The sequence below is a fragment of the Paramisgurnus dabryanus genome, chromosome 12 (genome assembly GCF_030506205.2).
Source record: "Paramisgurnus dabryanus chromosome 12, PD_genome_1.1, whole genome shotgun sequence".
Classification (NCBI taxonomy): Eukaryota; Metazoa; Chordata; class Actinopteri; order Cypriniformes; family Cobitidae; genus Paramisgurnus; species Paramisgurnus dabryanus.
Window position 1 is genome coordinate 28,820,942 of NC_133348.1, and position 17,897 is coordinate 28,838,838.

At 39.4% G+C, this 17,897-nt stretch overlaps 2 protein-coding genes across 10 annotated transcripts in view; both read right to left on the minus strand.

Annotated features, from left to right (window-relative positions):
• Positions 1 to 5,261, minus strand: part of bub1 (BUB1 mitotic checkpoint serine/threonine kinase) — a 28,336-nt gene extending 23,075 nt beyond the window's left edge. The window contains exons 1-4 of the mRNA XM_065257418.2: positions 5,084 to 5,261; positions 4,878 to 4,937; positions 4,651 to 4,792; positions 4,369 to 4,565 (exon numbers count right to left, since the gene is read on the minus strand). Of these exons, the coding sequence (XP_065113490.1) occupies positions 4,369 to 4,565; positions 4,651 to 4,792; positions 4,878 to 4,937; positions 5,084 to 5,106 (422 nt within the window). The 5' untranslated portion in view covers positions 5,107 to 5,261. The remainder of the gene's footprint in view (positions 1 to 4,368; positions 4,566 to 4,650; positions 4,793 to 4,877; positions 4,938 to 5,083) is intronic.
• A 1,027-nt stretch (positions 5,262 to 6,288) lies between these two features.
• On the minus strand, positions 6,289 to 15,046 carry syncrip (synaptotagmin binding, cytoplasmic RNA interacting protein). Of its 9 annotated transcripts, none has more exons than XM_065257427.2 (12): positions 14,867 to 15,046; positions 13,818 to 13,977; positions 12,983 to 13,101; positions 12,801 to 12,908; positions 12,548 to 12,661; positions 11,733 to 11,909; positions 11,425 to 11,560; positions 11,115 to 11,320; positions 10,574 to 10,723; positions 10,365 to 10,486; positions 9,869 to 10,247; positions 6,289 to 8,240 (listed from the first exon to the last, which is right to left on the minus strand). In XM_065257427.2, the coding sequence occupies exons 2-12, from the start codon at positions 13,963 to 13,965 to the stop codon at positions 8,202 to 8,204; spliced, it is 1,698 nt and encodes a 565-aa protein (XP_065113499.1). In that variant the 5' UTR covers positions 13,966 to 13,977; positions 14,867 to 15,046; the 3' UTR covers positions 6,289 to 8,201. The 9 variants fall into 9 exon arrangements, with proteins under 9 accessions (XP_065113499.1, XP_065113498.1, XP_065113497.1 ...); XM_065257426.2 differs by having other exon boundaries at positions 6,289 to 8,243; XM_065257425.2 differs by having other exon boundaries at positions 9,727 to 10,247.
• Positions 15,047 to 17,897: the final 2,851 nt, after the last annotated feature.

A 17,897-nucleotide genomic window follows, 5' to 3' on the forward strand; every position in this document is an offset into this window, starting at 1 on the left:
GTTGCTAGGGAGAAAAATGGCATCCCATAATGATCAACCTTCAAGCCACAAGTAAAACGGTCCAACCCCCATGTCTCTACGACACTCTAAAGTAAAGATATTCCATCTGGGATGCTTTTATTCCCTTATATGGGCATGTTTCCTGCCCCATTATAAGTCAATGGGCAATTTTGGGGGCCTCTTACACCCCAGGGGTATAGCTTACACCCCATTGTGATGTATGTTCTTACCGAGCCTGCCAGCCACCTTAAATGTGGTAAGCCACAAGTTTCTACAAGTTTCTCACTCACAGCTATGACCCGTCAAAGTTTGTCTCAATGTTAAGTCAATGGAAATTTTGGGGTGTTCGAGACCCCCGTTTAGGAATTCGGAAGGTCCCATCAGTTAGAAAAGATATAGCACACTAAGTCAGACCAGTCTGAAGGTCTGTGGAAAATTTGGTGCATGTAGCTTGAAAACTCTAGGACGAGTTAGTGTCAGAAATTTTGGGGTAGAATAATAATAATAACTAGATAGTAAAGTTTGAAGACAAACTTTATGTTGGCTTGAGAAAGCGTAGCCTGAACGTTTAAAACGGTTTGACATAAGTTTAGTTTAGTAGGCTATCTGGCTGTTAGTATGTTTAAGTATGAAGGTAGCATGATTTACCATGAAGCTAGCATGATGTTAGCATGATTAGCATGAAGCTAGCATGATGCTAGCATGATTAGCATGAAGCTAGCATGATGCTAACATGATTAGCATAAAGTTAGCATGATTAGCATGAAGCTAGCATGATGCTAGCATGATTAGCATGAAGCTAGCATGATGCTAACATAATTAGCATGAAGCTAGCATGATGCTAGCATGATTAGCATGAAGCTAGCATGATGCTAACATGATTAGCATGAAGCTAGCTTGATGTTAGCATGATTAGCATGAAGTTAGCATGATGCTAGCATGATTAGCATGAAGCTAGCATGATTAGCATGAAGCTAGCATGATGCTAGCATGATTAGCATGAAGCTAGCATGATGCTAGCATGATTAGCATGAAGCTAGCATGATGCTAGCATGATTAGCATGAAGCTAGCATGATGCTAGCATGATTAGCATGAAGCTAGCATGATTAGCATGAAGCTAGCATGATGCTAGCATGATTAGCATGAAGCTAGCATGATGCTAGCATGAAGCTAGCATGATGCTAGCATGATAAGCATGAAGCTAGCATGATGCTAGCATGATTAGCATGAAGCTAGCATGATGCTAGCATGATTAGCATTAAGCTAGCATGATTAGCATGAAGTTAGCATGAAGCTAGCATGATGCTAACATGATTAGCATGAAGCTAGCATGATGCTAGCATGATTAGCATGAAGCTAGCATGATGTTAGCATGATTAGCATGAAGCTAGCATGAAGTTAGCATGATTAGCATGAAGCTAGCATGAAGTTAGCATGATTAGCATGAAGCTAGCATGATGTTAGCATGATTAGCATGAAGCTAGCATGAAGCTAGCATGATTAGCAGGAAGCTAGCATGATGTTAGCATGATAAGCATGAAGCTAGCATGAAGCTAGCATGATTAGCAGGAAGCTAGCATGAAGCTAACATGTATTGCGTTGCTAGGGTACTAAGTTTGGTTGCTAGGGAGAAAATTGGCATCCCATAATGATCAACCTTCAAGCCACAAGTAAAACGGTCCAACCCCCGTGTCTCTACAATGTTCTGATGCGGAGATATAAGGCTTTGTTTATTCCGTTACTAGGGTACTAAGTTTGGTTGCTAGGGAGAAAATTGGCATCCCATAATGATCACACTTCAAGCCACAAGTAAAACGGTCCAACCCCCGTGTCTCTACAATGTTCTGATGCAGAGATATGAGGCTTTGTTTATTCCGTTGCTAGGGTACTAAGTTTGGTTGCTAGGGAGAAAATTGGCATCCCATAATGATTACACTTCAAGCCACAAGTAAAACGGTCCAACCCCCGTGTCTCTACAATGTTCTGATGCAGAGATATGAGGCTTTGTTTATTCCGTTGCTAGGGTACTAAGTTTGGTTGCTAGGGAGAAAATTGGCATCCCATAATGATTACACTTCAAGCCACAAGTAAAACGGTCCAACCCATGTGTCTCTACGATGTTCAGATCCAGAGATATAAGGCTTTGTTTATTATGTTGCTAGGGTCTTCATATTTTGTTGCTAGGGGCGTGGCTTAATACCTCAATAAGAATCCTAAGAGACTGATTGGATCCCTGAGTAAAATGAGCCCACCCCTATGTCTCTATGACACTCTGGTGCAAAGATATCCATCTGGGCTTTTTATAATGGTAGTCTATGGGAGATGTTGCTAGGGTACCCAAAATTGTTGCTAGGGGCGTGGCTTAATAGCTCTGGGGTGATCCTAAGAGACTGATTGGATGCTTGAGTAAAATGAGCCCACCCCCATGTCTCTAAGACACTCTAAAGTGAAGATATTCCATCTGGGACGCTTTTATTCCCTTTTATGGGCATGTTTCCTGCCCCATTATAAGTCAATGGGAAATTTTGGGGGCCTCTTACACCCCAGGGGTACAGCTTACACCCCATTGTGATGTATGTTCTTACACAGCCTGTCAGCCTCCTTAAATGTGGTAAGCCACAAGTTTCTACAAGTTTCTCACTCGCAGCTATGACCCGTCAAAGTTTGTCTCAATGTTAAGTCAATGGAAATTTTGGGGTGTTTCAGCGCCCCGTTTAGGAATTCGGAAGGTCCCATCAGTTAGAAAAGATATAGCACACCTCGTCAGATCAGACCGAAAGTCTGTCCAAAGTTTGATGGCTGTAGCTTGAAAGCTCTAGGACGAGTTAGAGTTAGAAATTTTAGTCTCAGAAGAAAAAGAATAATAATAATAATAATAATAATAATAATAAGTTTAAGTGCAACAACAGTATGTTGGCTTTCTCAAGCCAACATAATAATAAGATATAAGTTTAATAGCAATAACAATATGTTGGCTTTTTCAAGCCAACATAATTATTCACCACATAAATAATTTGAAAGATCAGAAACAATATCTATAATGTTATAGGTTTTAAGAGTAATGGATAGTTTAGTTAGTTCACCCAATAATGAAAATTCATTCATTTACTCGCCCTCATATTGTCCTAAACTTGTATGAGTTTCTTTATTCTGTATAAAAGATGTTTTCATCATAGATGGTAAACACACAGTTGACGGTAAACATTTTCTTTCATTTTTCCTAATATGGACATAAATGGGTACCGTCAACTTCGTGCTTATAATTGTTTTTGCTCAACAGAATAAAGTAACTCGAAATAAAAAAAACAAAAGACTTTACGCTAAAAATGTAATATTGTACCCGACCCGCTCCCTGGCTGGCATTTTTTAAAAGTAGTAATTGTTTAAATTGTTAATTGGCATCTTTATTTCAAACGACCCGACCGACCACAACCCGAATATCATTAAAAATATTTTGGGATGACTCGTAACTGCGGGTACCCGCACATCACCAAGGTGCTCTAAGCGAATTCACGCGTTTTAGGCCATAAAACTTTTTTTTTCATACAGTAAACATCTCCTCACTATCTGCTAGCTGCCTGTCCCCTGAACACACCGTAAAAAACACGGTCTCTGTAGACAGCCTAGGCTCCACAAACTGCAACAAAAACAAAGTGGCGTAGCCTACAACCACGATACATAACAAACGTGTTCCAGCCAATAAACGACAAGAAGGATCTGGTAGTGGGGGTTGACTTTTTCAGAAAGCACGGGAGGGAGGGGGAGGAGTTAGCTATGCTCCGTTTTGTTTGACAACACTTCGAACGTCAAAAAAAGTGACGTCACATAGATTCGCTTGAAGCCCCTTTAAGATGTAAAATAAATCTTTGGTGTCCCCAGAGTGCAGTTGTGAATTTTTTATAGCATGATAAAATTGCCAAAATGTGTCGTTTTTGGGTGTATCCTTTAAAATGCAAATGAGCTAATGATATGCAAAGACTGATCGCAATGATGGTTGTTTGTTAGAATTGAAACTCAATTGTACTGTCAATTATTTTCTCTCTCTCCAATAAATGGCATTGACGTGGTTGGATAGTGCAGATTAAGGGGTGATATTATAATAATAAGATCCCCTTCTGACATCACAAGGGAAGACAAATTTCAATTACCTATTTTTTTTTCACATCCTTGCAAAAAATGGTTACCAAAACTAAGTTACTGGGTTGTTCGTTTTCATATTTTCTCGGTTGATAGTAGCACTGGGCACCCAATTATAGCACTTAAACATTGATAAAGTCAGATTTCATTATATGTCCCATTTAAAAAGCTTCGCTTGACGTTTGGATGGAACCCAGCTAATGAGATATTATGCGAGATAACTCTCTTACTTGTACTGTTGCAGCACAAGGTCTTGTGGTTGTGCTTTGTTATGGAGAGCTCTCTGATAGACAGCTTCAGCCTGATGGTTTAATCCTTTCTTCTCAAAGTGATGAGCCCAGTCCATATAAAGCTCTGCAATCTGTGTCCCCACACCCTGACTGTGAAGACAGTTGTACACCTCAACCGGATCACTGTGGAAACCCGCCTGGAGAGAAGGGTTCAAGTGTGTTCATCATCTCAATAAGACATTGACTGAACATCTCACTGAGCAAAAATCTATGTAAACTTACACATTTGATACAGTGAGTGACGTAACGCAAGTCGTTGTGGTATCGTTCATCTTGAAGGAAGGTTTGAACCAGACGGTCCAACACAACAGATAAACCCGTCCTCTCCTCCAGAGACAGCCTGCTCTCCAGAAACTCTACAAACCTGGCAAATCACAGACAAGCCAGAAAATGAGACCATTTCTTTATTTTACTATACAAAATAGATCTTTCTTTAACGATCCACTTACTTGTCCCAAGGATCTAATGGGTCATCTCCAACATAGTTGCAGACACTCGACTCAAAAGCCCTGCAATTATCACATGTGAATTTTAGGAGATCAACGAGCTCTTTTATATTCTATTCAAGCACAATACAGTACTGTCAAATATCAGTAACTTATAACGTTAGAGTCAAACAAACATGAAATACACCGCCCTGTCTCGTGGTACTCACTGAAAATAAGACGCAATGTCCATCGCTTCTTCTCGCTAATCTTCAAAAGTCCACTGTGACTGACTGTTTATAAATTCATTTACAACGCTCTAATCGCAACATTTATCGCTAATAGTCGGATTTTTCGTTTTATTTGTCTCGAACTATCTCCGCTTGAGCATATGCATGTTGCCTACGACTGAATGTTTTCGAATTTACCGCTTAGCCAATCACGAGCCTCCGCGATGCTGGCTAGCCAATCAGCGTTCACCATGGTGTTACGTCATCGTTACAGCCCCTTAACGTCCCGCCTCTAAAGACAACACTGCTGCTGTGCCGTTATTTCGTACCAAATAAATATATTATAAAAATGTATTACTTTTTAAACATTTTATCGTTACTTTCGCCAATGTGAGTTGAAAGGCGTTGTCTTGAAACACATAATTTCCAAGAAGGCATACTATGATTAAAACTCCGTTGTATTTTCAGTAATGTATCTACTGCTCATTTCAATATGACGTAATATCTACATTTATACAGTATACATTTATATTTACAGTTCAATGAATGTAAGGTTTTATTAGTGACCCCGCCCATCATCTGTGACGTCCCCCAACCCGGAAGGAAATGTGAAAACGGAAGTTTCTTTGTTTCCAGCTCAGATTGTTTTTTTAATTTTAATACATAAAAAAAGATCGTTTTAATACATATTTTAAAATATCACTTAATGTGTAAACATGGCACTATACAGACTCTGCACATAAAGTCACGTTATTACGATAAGCGTCGATAAATTTAAAAAAGACTTGCCTTCCATAAAGACAGAAAGTAGACAATGCTGTTAAGTGCTCGAATACATCGTACCTGAATGAGACAATGAAAGTGGAAGAAGTGATCACTTTGAGACATTAGTCTATGAAACATTCTTTAAAAGATAAAGCCAAACTGTAAATGCTTACAGTATAAATCAGTTTATTTATTACTGTCTCTGAAATGGCCTTCTTAAAAAAAGAAAAATCATAATATTTATCTATTTACATGAAAAAAGACTGTATTATTGTCTACAGATGTGTCCATTCGAACTAGTGTTTTTATTACCTATGATGACACTGGAAATTACATGGGGAAGATGGAGTTTTTATTACACAATTTAACATTTAAATTCAAATAAAATCATAATTTTTCCAGTGACAATATTCCCCAAACAAAATCAAATAGTCTACACGTTCATTTACAAAATTTATTTGCAGGAATGCAAAATCACATATGCAGCAGTATTTTGTTTTGAAAACAAACATCATTTGTAATCAGATGGTTTAATGAGAATACAGAAATTCTGGCAGTCAGTCATGTTCAAAATCCAGTCAAATTTTTCAAAGACAAAGTAATTGAAAAACCATAAAATCCCTTTACAAAGATATAAACCCTATAGTTGTAATAAAGTAGAATTAAAATCATCAATCACATGCCCACAATGATGCATATCTTTATTAAAGGAAAACACCACCGTTTTTCAATATTTTACCATGTTCTTACCTCAACTTTTTTAATACATACCTCTCTTTTTTTCAATGCATTCTCTTTTAATCTTTGTACAGCGCCTCATGAATGTATTAGCATTTAGCCTAGCCCAATTCATTCCTATGGCTCCAAACAGGGATGAATTTAGAAGCCACCAAACAATTCCATGTTTTCCCTATTTAAAGACTGTTACATGAATAGTTACACAAGTAAGTATGATGGCACAAAATAAAACTTTTGTTTGGAGTCATAGGAATGAATGGGGCTAGGCTAAATGCTTACACATTCAAGTAGTGCTGCACAAAGATTGAAAGTACACGCATTAAAAAAAGATAGGTATGTTTTAATTAATCTAAGTTGAGGTAAAAACATGGTAAAATATTGAAAAACAGGGGTGTTTTCCTTTAATTTGTCACATTAGTTGTGACGTAAAGGCAGCTGTGGTGTGCCCAGTTACATGACATCATCACACTTCCTGTCCAGCTCACACTACAGAGTCAATTGGTAATGGCAAAAGGGTGGAGAGGCAAAACTTAGGATCAAAGATTGATCCCAGCCTAACATCCTCCACTGAGAGGAGAACAAGGAAGCACTAAATCCTCTCGATCCTGTGAGATCTGATTGGTTGCCTAGGACAACAGAGTCTCAGTGAAGCGCTTGGCATTTATAAACTTACCTTTCAAATGGTGTAAAATTGTACATGTTTAAGTGACACGGCCTACAAAATGGATGATGTTGATTTAAAAATTGATCGGGCAGCCATCAAGTATTTTTAGAAAAAGCTTCAAACGTGTGATAGCGCCAGAGAAAAATAGCCAAAGCTTTTTTCTTAAAAAAGTAGCTTTTTTCTCAAGTTCACACCTTTACAAATAAGTAACTAGATCTCCTAACCATACCTTCATCTGCAGAGGCAGGTAACTCTTTGACTCATCATATGAGTATTAGGTTCAGTCTCACTGTCTCAGCAATATACAAAAACCCCAACTATATAATACACAAATTGTCTCTGCTGTCACCATTGTGCATAAGTGAAATATAAAAAGCCCTGCTCACATCATTTAAAGTCTCCGTATGTACAGTACAGATAGGGCAGTTTCAGCCTCCACGATGAGGTAGTTAACCAACCCTTTCAAAACAACCTCAAAAAGTAGAAGAAACAAAGCAAAACAGGTTCAGAAAAGAACCATTTGACCTGGAATGCCTGGTCAAGCATGCCAGGTTATAAAAATATATTTTTATATATAAAATAAAAAAGCAAGACTCAACAGAAGCTCAACATGTTCTCATCCCATGCCAAGCCGCAGTTAAAAATGCACAAAAATATACAACACCATCAAGCGCCTCCAAGCCACTTCAAACATGGACAAAGTGCAAAAAACATTTAAAATTGAGGATAAAAATCCTTCGGGCCGTCTCGACCTCCATAAGTTACTGTAGTGGCATAACGGTTTAAAGTCCAAACACGTCTAATGATGACACTTGCTTTGATGGCAATCTCGGAGGCAGACAGGGAGTAGATAGGCTTCCATAAGGCAGGAACTGAGTCGGACCGTGGACCAGACCTTACCGTCACATCCACCGGCAGCACCTGGCGTGACCCCACCGAACTAGTCAATCCTCACTGGTACATGTCAAGACCAGCCTCCAGCCCCATTCCCTGCTAGCCGGGTAACAAAAGGAACACAAATTAGAAGGGCATTAACAACACATACAACAACACAAAGGAAATACAAGAATCACACACACACACAGACACAAACAAGAGAAAAGACTGTTGGGATGTTTAAGACAAAATTAAAAGGAGTAATGCATTCACTAGAGACTACCAACACCATGTGGTCTGGCATGCACAAAGAGTAAAGCGCCCGAAAGAAACGAGCACAACAGCCAGTACGGCTCTTAGCGACAGGAATTAGGTGGCTCACAGTGGATGGGAGGGGGTTACAGAAAAGACAAATTGGGCTAAAGCAAAAGATACTACACAGACAAAAAGTCATGCATGATAAATATTTCCCACCGTGGCGATTTTCGTGAAAATTTGGAAAAACAAACGTGCAAGTGCAAAGAGTTAGAGAGCCTCCAGCGACAAAGACGCCTCATCTGGACGAGCTGCGTTGGGTCAAATTGTGCTTTCTGTGGCTATAAGTGAGAGCGGAGCCTCTTATCTCAGTCGGGTTTTTCTAACAAAACCCCACTGAATCCTTAAAAAAAAAAACGGAGCTCAGGAGAGAAAGCTCCGGATTGGAATGACAGTGAACCGTTAACAATCGTGTGAAATGGTATTATATGTATTCTTTACACATAAAACTTGAAGTGTTGGTGATATAATCTGAAGGCATGCAGAGTGAGGCAGCAGCACGTCTAATAGGCAAACCTTTAATCCTTTTTCTTCCACAAGGAGCCATAAATTTGTAGGCAATTTGAAGAGAGAATTTGCCGAAACATGAATTTGAAACACAATTTGAGTTTTTGTACACTGGTGCGTGTATGTTTATTCAAGCAGACAAACAGCAAAGAATACAAGCCAAAATGTAAAGCCAAAAAATTAGGATCAAAGTCCTGTTTCCTTTTTTTTATCGTTTTTCTCAAACACAAGACAAGCTATTTTACTAGCATTATCTTTTGAAACATACAAGTAGCAATTTTTTTTTTGTATTTTTTGTGGGTTTTTATGTTGAATACAAGTTTAGGAGACATTTTTTCCCGTAGTTTTTTTTGTTGTTGTTGCTGTTAACCTACTTAAGACATGGAGAGCAAAAATCCTATGAACATACATGGTACTATATAGCCAAATAGACACAGAACTTCAAATTTAAAAATTTCAATCCCGATTTTTAAAAAGTAGGAAACGATTTCCAAACAAAACATAAAACAAAACCAGTTCGGCAGAAGCAGGTGGGAGGAGTGTGTGACTACTGATCGAGTCCAAGCGGATTCGTAAAATATATACAAGGAAACCGCCAGGAAACAGAGAGAGGGGCAACCTTTAATGTTTTTTGAGGACCAATCAAGTCTCTATAAAAAGGGTTTTATTTAAAAAAAGAAAAAAGCCTACGTTCTCTACTTCCACTGTTGCCCAAAAGAATCCTGATAAAACTCCTGGTTGTCAGATTTGTAACCATAGTTACCAGAATGATCGCCACCTTGCAAGGGTTGCTGTGCAATGGGTTGCGAGCCCCAGTTCTGATTAATGGTCTGGCGCCGCTTGGAATCTGGCTGGTTGTAGCCATCGGCTTTGCGCTTGCCTCCTACATTTCCACCGCGTCCACCCCGAGCACCACGTACCCCGCGCCCTCTTGGCAGAACCCCTCCTCTGGCTCCTCCCCGTGGGCCTCTGCTTGCTCCCGGACCACCTCCGCGCTGCGGGAAGCCCGCCCTGCCCCGTGGAGCGCCGGCACCTCTGCCGCGCACAGGAGACGTCCCGCCTCTGGCTCCGCCGCGTCCCCCGCGGCCTCGAGCGGGCGCCTGGAAATCATCGTAGCCGAAGTACGGGTCATCGTAGCCACCTCTGTAGTTATGGTAATCGTAACCATAATAATCATAGTAATCTTCGTAGCCGTAATAGTCCGGAGGATAGGCATAACCGCCGCGACCGGCGCCCCTGCCCCGGCCTCTGGCGGGAGGTGGCATCTGAGGAGGGCCGTAGTAGTAATAATCATCATACCTGAGGAAAGACAGCAGATACAGAACATTACGCACATCACATTACAGATGCATCCATCGCATTTCTGCGTGGGAATAAAGATAAACTAGAAAAAAATGATGCTGAATAAAATCTTACATCTGCGTCTTCTGTGCTTGTCGCTGTGCCTTCCTCTCTTTTCGTTTCTGGTCAGGTGGCTTGGCAAACACAATCTCAATATGCTCTCCCTCTAAATCTTTGCCGTTCATTTCTGCCAGCGCCTGTGAATGTACAACACAACACATCAGTCTGTTATTTCCATTCAATAAAACCAGACTTACTTCAGGTCATTTGTAATTTGTTATTACCTTGACCGCACCATCTCTCTCATCATAGTGAATGAAGGCATAGTCCTTAAGTTTCTTCACTCTCTCCAGTTTGCCAAACTGACCAAATGTGTTTTCAAGTATTTCCTCCGTTACGCTGTTGGCCAGGTTCCTGACGAACAACACTTTCACCTGACAAAGCAGAGACGGACGCAAAAAACTGTCAATACATTAGATGACATTTAAATGATCTGACAATGCAAACAGATTATAGCGTAACAATAACAACAGAAGCATTCAACATCAGAGGCTGTCCAATAAGATCTCAGCGGAAAACTGTCACTGTAAAAAAAAGTTACTCCATAATTCATCACTTGACAGCCAATCATTCATCATTTGGACAGCCAATCTTTCATCATTTGGACAGCCAATCACTGACCTTTGGACAGCCAATCACAAAGGTGAAATAATCAGATTTATTTATACAAGATCTGAGAACTCAGATAAAGTTTTAATACCCAATTATGGTTTAAACTTCAAATTCAGACATAAAACTCTTTTCTATAGTGGGCCGTGTTCTGACCTTTGCCATGACCTCCGGATCAGGGTCCTCGATAGGATCGGCCCATTCGACTGTGACAACGTTCCCCCAGACCTTCACCTTGCCGCTCATGAGCCTTCGGCGTGCCTGCGCTGCAGTTTTGTGGTCCTCGTACTCCAAAAAACAAAAGCCCCTGTTCTTCTTCTTATCATCAGGTTGATGGTACAGGATCACATCAGTGAGACCCTCTAAAAACAAAAAACACATGTAGACGTGAAGCAAGTTTGGTTATCTCTGGGAAAAAAAGGGAAATATTCAGCATAAACCAGGGCTTTTGTCTCCGTGCGCTCACCTGTGACTTTGGAAAACTCTTCAACAATCTGTTCCTTTGTCTTGCTCTTGGGAATGGAGCCCACAAAGAGTCGGTTGTTTGCGACCGATATACACACGCCAATATGTTTGCCGGGGCGAATTTCATGATTGTTATACTGCAAAAAAAGCGGCATATCAATAACAATGCTTGTTCTTAAACTCCTACCATGTGTTACCAATACACAATTTCAAAATGGAAATTTGGCTAAAACTGCCACATCATAATGTGTATTTGTCGAAGATCGCTGAACTGATGTGCAGTTCAGTTGAGTTTGTAAAATGTCTTACAAGCCTGACAGCCTCCTGTGCGGCCTCTTTAGTGCAGAAGGTGAGAAAGGCGTATCCCCTGTTCAGGCCGCTCAGAGGGTCCATCATCAGACGCAGGTCCCAGATCGGTCCTGCCTTCTCAAACAGAGGCACTAACTCATCCTCAAACAAGTCCCTTGGGATCTTCCCTACAAAGATCTGCAGGACAGAGAGCATACATGTGAGAAATACATTGACGTACTGCAAGATAACAACTGTGGTTTGTGAAGGATTATTACGAGGCTTTCTGTATACATGATTCTGATTGGTCAATCGTGGTAAAACATTAAGCAGTAAACTAAAAAACTGATTGTTGTTGTCTCAGGCAACAGATTTCCTACACAGACAGACACAATGTCCACTATTATTATTAAGTGCAAGTAAATTTTAAATTGACAAAATGAATTGAAATGAAATTATTTGCTCAATATGATTCAAAATGCAGATATCACTCCCAAATCTTTGCAGTGTGAACACAGCTATTGGTTCTTGCATGTCTCCGCATATTTTTATATAAATCTGTAAAAAAATTAATAATGCGAGATGGCATGAGTGTAAATAAACTATAAGAAGTTTCATTTACCGGTGAACCATTCCATTTAACATGGTCAGGTCTTTCTAAAATGTTAGGTGTCAGCAATCGATCTATAGTGAGATCTTAGCAGTAAACTGTCAGTATAACAAAGTTATTCCAGAACAGTGTACATAATTCATCATATGAACAGCCATATGGTGAAAACAATCATAAGAGACCTCATTCATTCAGCATTTTATGTCATGTGACTTATGTGCATTACCTCTGTTCCAATTGTGGGCTGTGCACCGGTGTAAACGGACTCGGGAGGAGGGCCACCGTATTTACGCTGACCTGTAGTGACGTCAAGTGTGTAGCCTGTTCGCTCAAGCAGAATCTATAGAGCATTACAGAGCAAAGCAATGAATTACAAAAGGTGCACAATTAGGTGTAGTGCAGTTAAGTGACGTCTTACCCAATAACACACATGAATACTACCACATACTTTACAGTATAGTACACTACGACATACTTACTTTCATTTTCGCTTCATCTGGTCCTTTACTGGAGTCTAAAACTTTGGTCCCCTGTTTCTCTCTCTGTCTGTACGTCTTCATAACTCCACAGAGAAAGGCACTTTTGTTCTGGATAAGAGAGAGAGTGTTAGTGAAAGCGAGCGATTTGGAGGATAACCCCAAAATGTGAACAACGCACATACCTGCACATGAGATAGATCGCTCTCTTTGAACTGAACGAGAACCTGCAGAGCACCTTCCTCATTGAACTCCTTCAAAGCTTCAATGGCCCTCTCGTCCAGGTCACTGTGTGCTACGAGACCTGCGTGGAAGAAACCTCAGCCATATTTAACCGGCAGGTGACATCATGCACAGAACATCATAACCTACGTCCAATCAGACTCTTCTGTTGTACATCAGAGTAACCGTGTTACTCGGAGAGAGAGTTCAGGTGTATCATCATTTGGACATTTTTTTGCATGAGTGTTTTTCAATTATATCCATTCATGTCTCCGGAAATTATTAAAAAGAGCAAATTGTAATCCATCATTAGTGCCTGCCTGGCCGACATTCCTCTTTATTCATTTGTTTAAAATTAACCATAATGATTATTACAAACTATAAGCAACCGGGCCCATCTCATCCCCGTTTGTAATGAGCGTCTGTTAGCGAGAAGCTATAGGGGGACATCACCTGTCTCCGCTCCAGACAGCTGGCTCTATTGTCCAAGCATATGCCCAGCTGGCCCGAGTCCCCCGGGACAGACCCCTCCCATCTCCCTTTAAAATTGGGCTAATCCCCAGAAAGACGGCTCTCTGGATCAGACCAGACACGCTCAATTCGGCGTTTATTCCAGAGGCCGTGACAATTCAGCATCGTTCAACGCTGCAGTACCCATTTTGCAGTGAAACCACACAAAGTTGCCAGTTACACTCCAATTCCCTACTGAAAGAGAGGCGTGACCTGTACACTTTGACATGCATTGAATGTGACACAAAGAGTGAGAAGTCAATTGGGAGGGTTCAAGTTTCGTCTTACCTGCTAGGTAAATTTCATCTAGCTTTTCAGCAACTTTCTGTGGTAAACCAGCTTCTAATAAAGTCTGGAAGTGGTCAGAATGGGTAACTGCAGCAGATGTGTCCATGGGTTCTTCTGTCCCATTCCCATTAATATGTTCTGTGGCCATGTCTCCAGATATCTGTTCAAATGCAATGAGCCAAATTATTTTAGGTTTTGCTACAGGCAATTTCTAGTGGTCGACCGATATGTTTTTTTTTAATAGCCAATTCTGATGCTGATATTATGAAAGCTGTATGGCGCATATAACACAAATGTAATTCCATTAAATAAGAGACAAACTGAAAATAACTTAAGTTACATAAACATGTTATGCATAACATTTATAAATATACAATTTTAAAGTCTTTGCTTAGTTAACTGCACAAATATCGCCCTATAAATCTGCCTCTGCAATATTTTACACAAACATATTGATTTACTTTATCTGTAGATTTCTATAGATTATTCACGTTATAATATGGCCGTTTTAGTAAACATGATGCAAATTATGTGTGATTGTGCTACACTTGACTTAGTGATGTGCTGTTAAACACTCAACCCTTATCACAGCGGGTCAAATGAAGCATGTGCACGCGCCGGTACAGTATCAGGCCCTTTTCAGTCAAACCGCGCTTAAAAACACACACATTTCAAAACAAACTGCTAGTGGTCTTTACTTTAAAATAAGGGAGTATAGCAATCAAATCTTACATCAGAAGTGTACGTGCTAACGTAAATATGGTTCAGGAGTCTTCAGTCAAAAACATTAGCATTAACGTTAGCCTGCTAACTCACCCGCGTCACAGACACAAACAAACATGAACATACATAGCTGCACGCGTTAAAAAACACACACAAATCGCACTGTAATGTTTAATCTGAACTGAACGTCTGATGAAACGCCGTTAACGGGCGTTTGACGTGTCTGGTACACCCCTCCCCCCGTGCGGTCCTCACATTGTTTCCAAACAGCGATGAAATAAACGTGCACACGGCGGCAAACGCCTCGCGAGCGGCCACGCGGTTACCTTACGATGTTTCTCCGGTTTCTTCGGGTCGGTGTATGTGTGTCGGGTCGGTGTAATGGGAACGGGTAACGGGTAAACTGACTCCCCGGCAGAGCTCCGCGCGATTCCCAATAATGTAAAATGGCGGGCAGCACAGCTCACGCGCGACGCTCTGTATCAGCGATCTCGCGCTTGTGTGCGCGCAAACTCACGCCCGCGCATTATCGATGGGGTTTCTGAGGCGCCCGTTCACGGGCTGGGCCGTAAAGAGGGGGGCACCCATGAACAATAATAAGCGTACATTCATACAAATGAGAAATAATTAAATACAATAAGAGGAAAACAACTGCTTGTATTATGTAACTTACTATGAGTACCATGCAAAACATTTTTACTTCTTATAAGTGTGTCAAATATGTAACAATAAAAGTGAAAAGAATTGAATGTGTGGGTAGTATTGTCGTCTCATATGGAAGACTAAACATTATCTGTCATAATAAAGGAAATGAAGATTTAAATGTTTGTGATGTGTTTTATCACATTTAGACCTATGATTATTTTAGACCACAGCCTCCACTGCATGAAAGCATAGTGTCCAAATCTGCACACCCTATTTTCAGTTGTGCCCCATATACAGCAAAAAAAAAAAAATATATATATATATATATATATATATATATATATATATATTCAATATAAATATATTTAAAAATATACAATAATGGCCAAAAAAATATGTGCAGATTTTTTAAATGTTTATAAACATGTATTTTTCACAAATATATTTTTGGTCTTTATTGATATATTTTTATAGCATTTATATTCATATCAGTTTAAAATGTTAAAATTAAATATGTTTTCAACTGCAAAAATATACTTATATTATTATATTTTATACATACATTTACATTTTATACTTATACTTTGTAGATTTTGTACAAACTTTTATATTTTTATATTTTGTTTTGGCCAGGGAAAAATATATTTTTTGCCATAAGGGTTGTAAAATTAGAAATGTATTTGTTGCCCCTGAAATACATTTTGAAATATATTTAGGTTAAAACTAAATATATTTTCAAATTCAAAAATTCATATTAAGCTTTACTTTTTACAAAATGTAAAAATGCTGTCTTTTATTTACCCTCACTTTGTTCTAAACCTATATGAGTTTCTTTATTCTGTTGAACCCAAAAGAAGATATTCTGACAAATGGTCATAACCATACAGTTAATGGTAGCCATTGGCTTCCATAGTAAGAAAAACAAATGTGTGCTCCCCATCATTTAGCAAAATATCTTCTTTTGTGTTTAACAAAGTAAAGAAACTCATACAGGTTTAAAACAACATGAGGGTGGGTCAATAGATTTTTTTGGTGAACTATCAGAGGGTAATGCTGTTATGGTGATTGATTACCATATTGTACTTCCAAGAATACTATTTTGCTACCTTGGGACGTGAAAGCTTGGCATTAGGGCACTACCTAATGCAAAAAATAAGTTAAGTCCAATTTAAACTTCTGTGTTGACTACACACTGTAGCCTATCCATAGATCAGTGGTTCTCAAACTTTTTCAGCGTGCGGCCCCCCTTGTGTAAGGTGCATTCCTTCGCGGCTCCCCAAAATAAAAATGTAGGACAACAACAGTTCTAAAATGTAACATTTTAATTAAACAAAGCATAATAAATTATACCTAGTAGTGCTGTTGGTTAGTTGGCTTATTTTTTAGGTTTAATTACACAGAATTCATGATAAATTACTGTATTTTATAAAATGTCAACAAACTGGGGCCCCCCCGGCACCATCTCGCGGCCCCCCTGGGGGCCCCGGACCCCAGTTTGAGAACCACTGGCATAGATAACAACGTGTCAGTCCTATGCGCTCCATAAGTGCTTTGATTGGTCTGCTAAAAGCCTTCCTGTGCATTGGATTTCTCATACGCATTTTTCGCTTGCGACAGTAAAAACAAAGATTGACCAGGCTACAGCATAGGTCCTACACAGAACTCTATAAATCCAACTTTAATGTAAATATAGAAGAGGATTGCATTTTTTTCTTACATTTTTCATAGAACTACAGCAACCAGATTACAAACAGTACATTGATTAACATTATAAAGCACTTAACACTATATACAGGGTGTGTCTATGTGTGTGTGACCATGTGGTACAAAATAAACGCAATCCAGATGATAGGGTGCAGTGTTTATTTGATTCTAGAGTGCCACAACAGTCATGACTAACATTTAACACTCCTTATAAATAAAAAGCCAGAGACAGCCAACTATGCAGTTTTTTTTTTAATGAAAAGAAAGTGTAATGTATTTTTTTTTAAAAAAAAATAGGTTTGCTCAGAACCGTATTTACAGAGAATATGACTGTGAATAACAAATATCTTAACGCAGGTAATTGAACCAGGATACACCATTACATGTTTGTGAGTAAAAAAGATTCCAGATCGAGAATTATATTCTCCCCAAAATGTTATGTTTTAATTAAATCAATTATTAAGATACTAGAAAATAGATGGACAATATTTTCTTAAGAAAAACAGTAAAATTAGTAACCGTTTACTAATACTGGAGGGAGACCATTACATTGCAAGTAGCATCATGAAGTCAGGAATGAGTGAAATACACAATGCTTTGAGAGGAAACAATGCACTTTTTCACAATGTCAGCAGGTTTGGTTGACGGTTAGGGGGTAAAATATGTCATTAGCCTGACTTATATAGAAACAAAGAAAGTCTACGAGTATGCGTCCTCAATAAAAGTAATGCATTGCGTATGATTATTAAGCCTTTAACAGTTGGTGGGAGGAGATGTATATGACATATTAAAGCTGCTTTTTTTCAAATTCACAAACAATTCCCAACAACCAATGGGCGACTTCCCTCAATAAAAAAGAGAGCAATGCATTGGTGTTTATGTAGTTCTTTTCGTTCCTCTTTGGACGTAGAATTTACGATGAAGCGTCATGCATAAACTACAAGTTCCTACGTCCCCTGAACGCCGCTGCGCATGCGCAAAGAGAGCATTTCGTCGAATGTTTTGTTT

Coding starts and splice junctions, on each gene's coding strand:
- syncrip (XM_065257419.2), bottom strand. CDS start 13,965: ATGGCCACAGAACATATTAATGGGAATGGGACAGAAGAACCCATGGAC. Junction 11,321..11,424: donor AGAGTTTTCCAAAGTCACAG/GTGAGCGCACGG, acceptor TTTTGTTTTTAG/AGGGTCTCACTGATGTGATC. Junction 10,248..10,364: donor CAAGCACAGAAGACGCAGAT/GTAAGATTTTAT, acceptor GTCTTTCCTCAG/GTATGATGATTATTACTACT.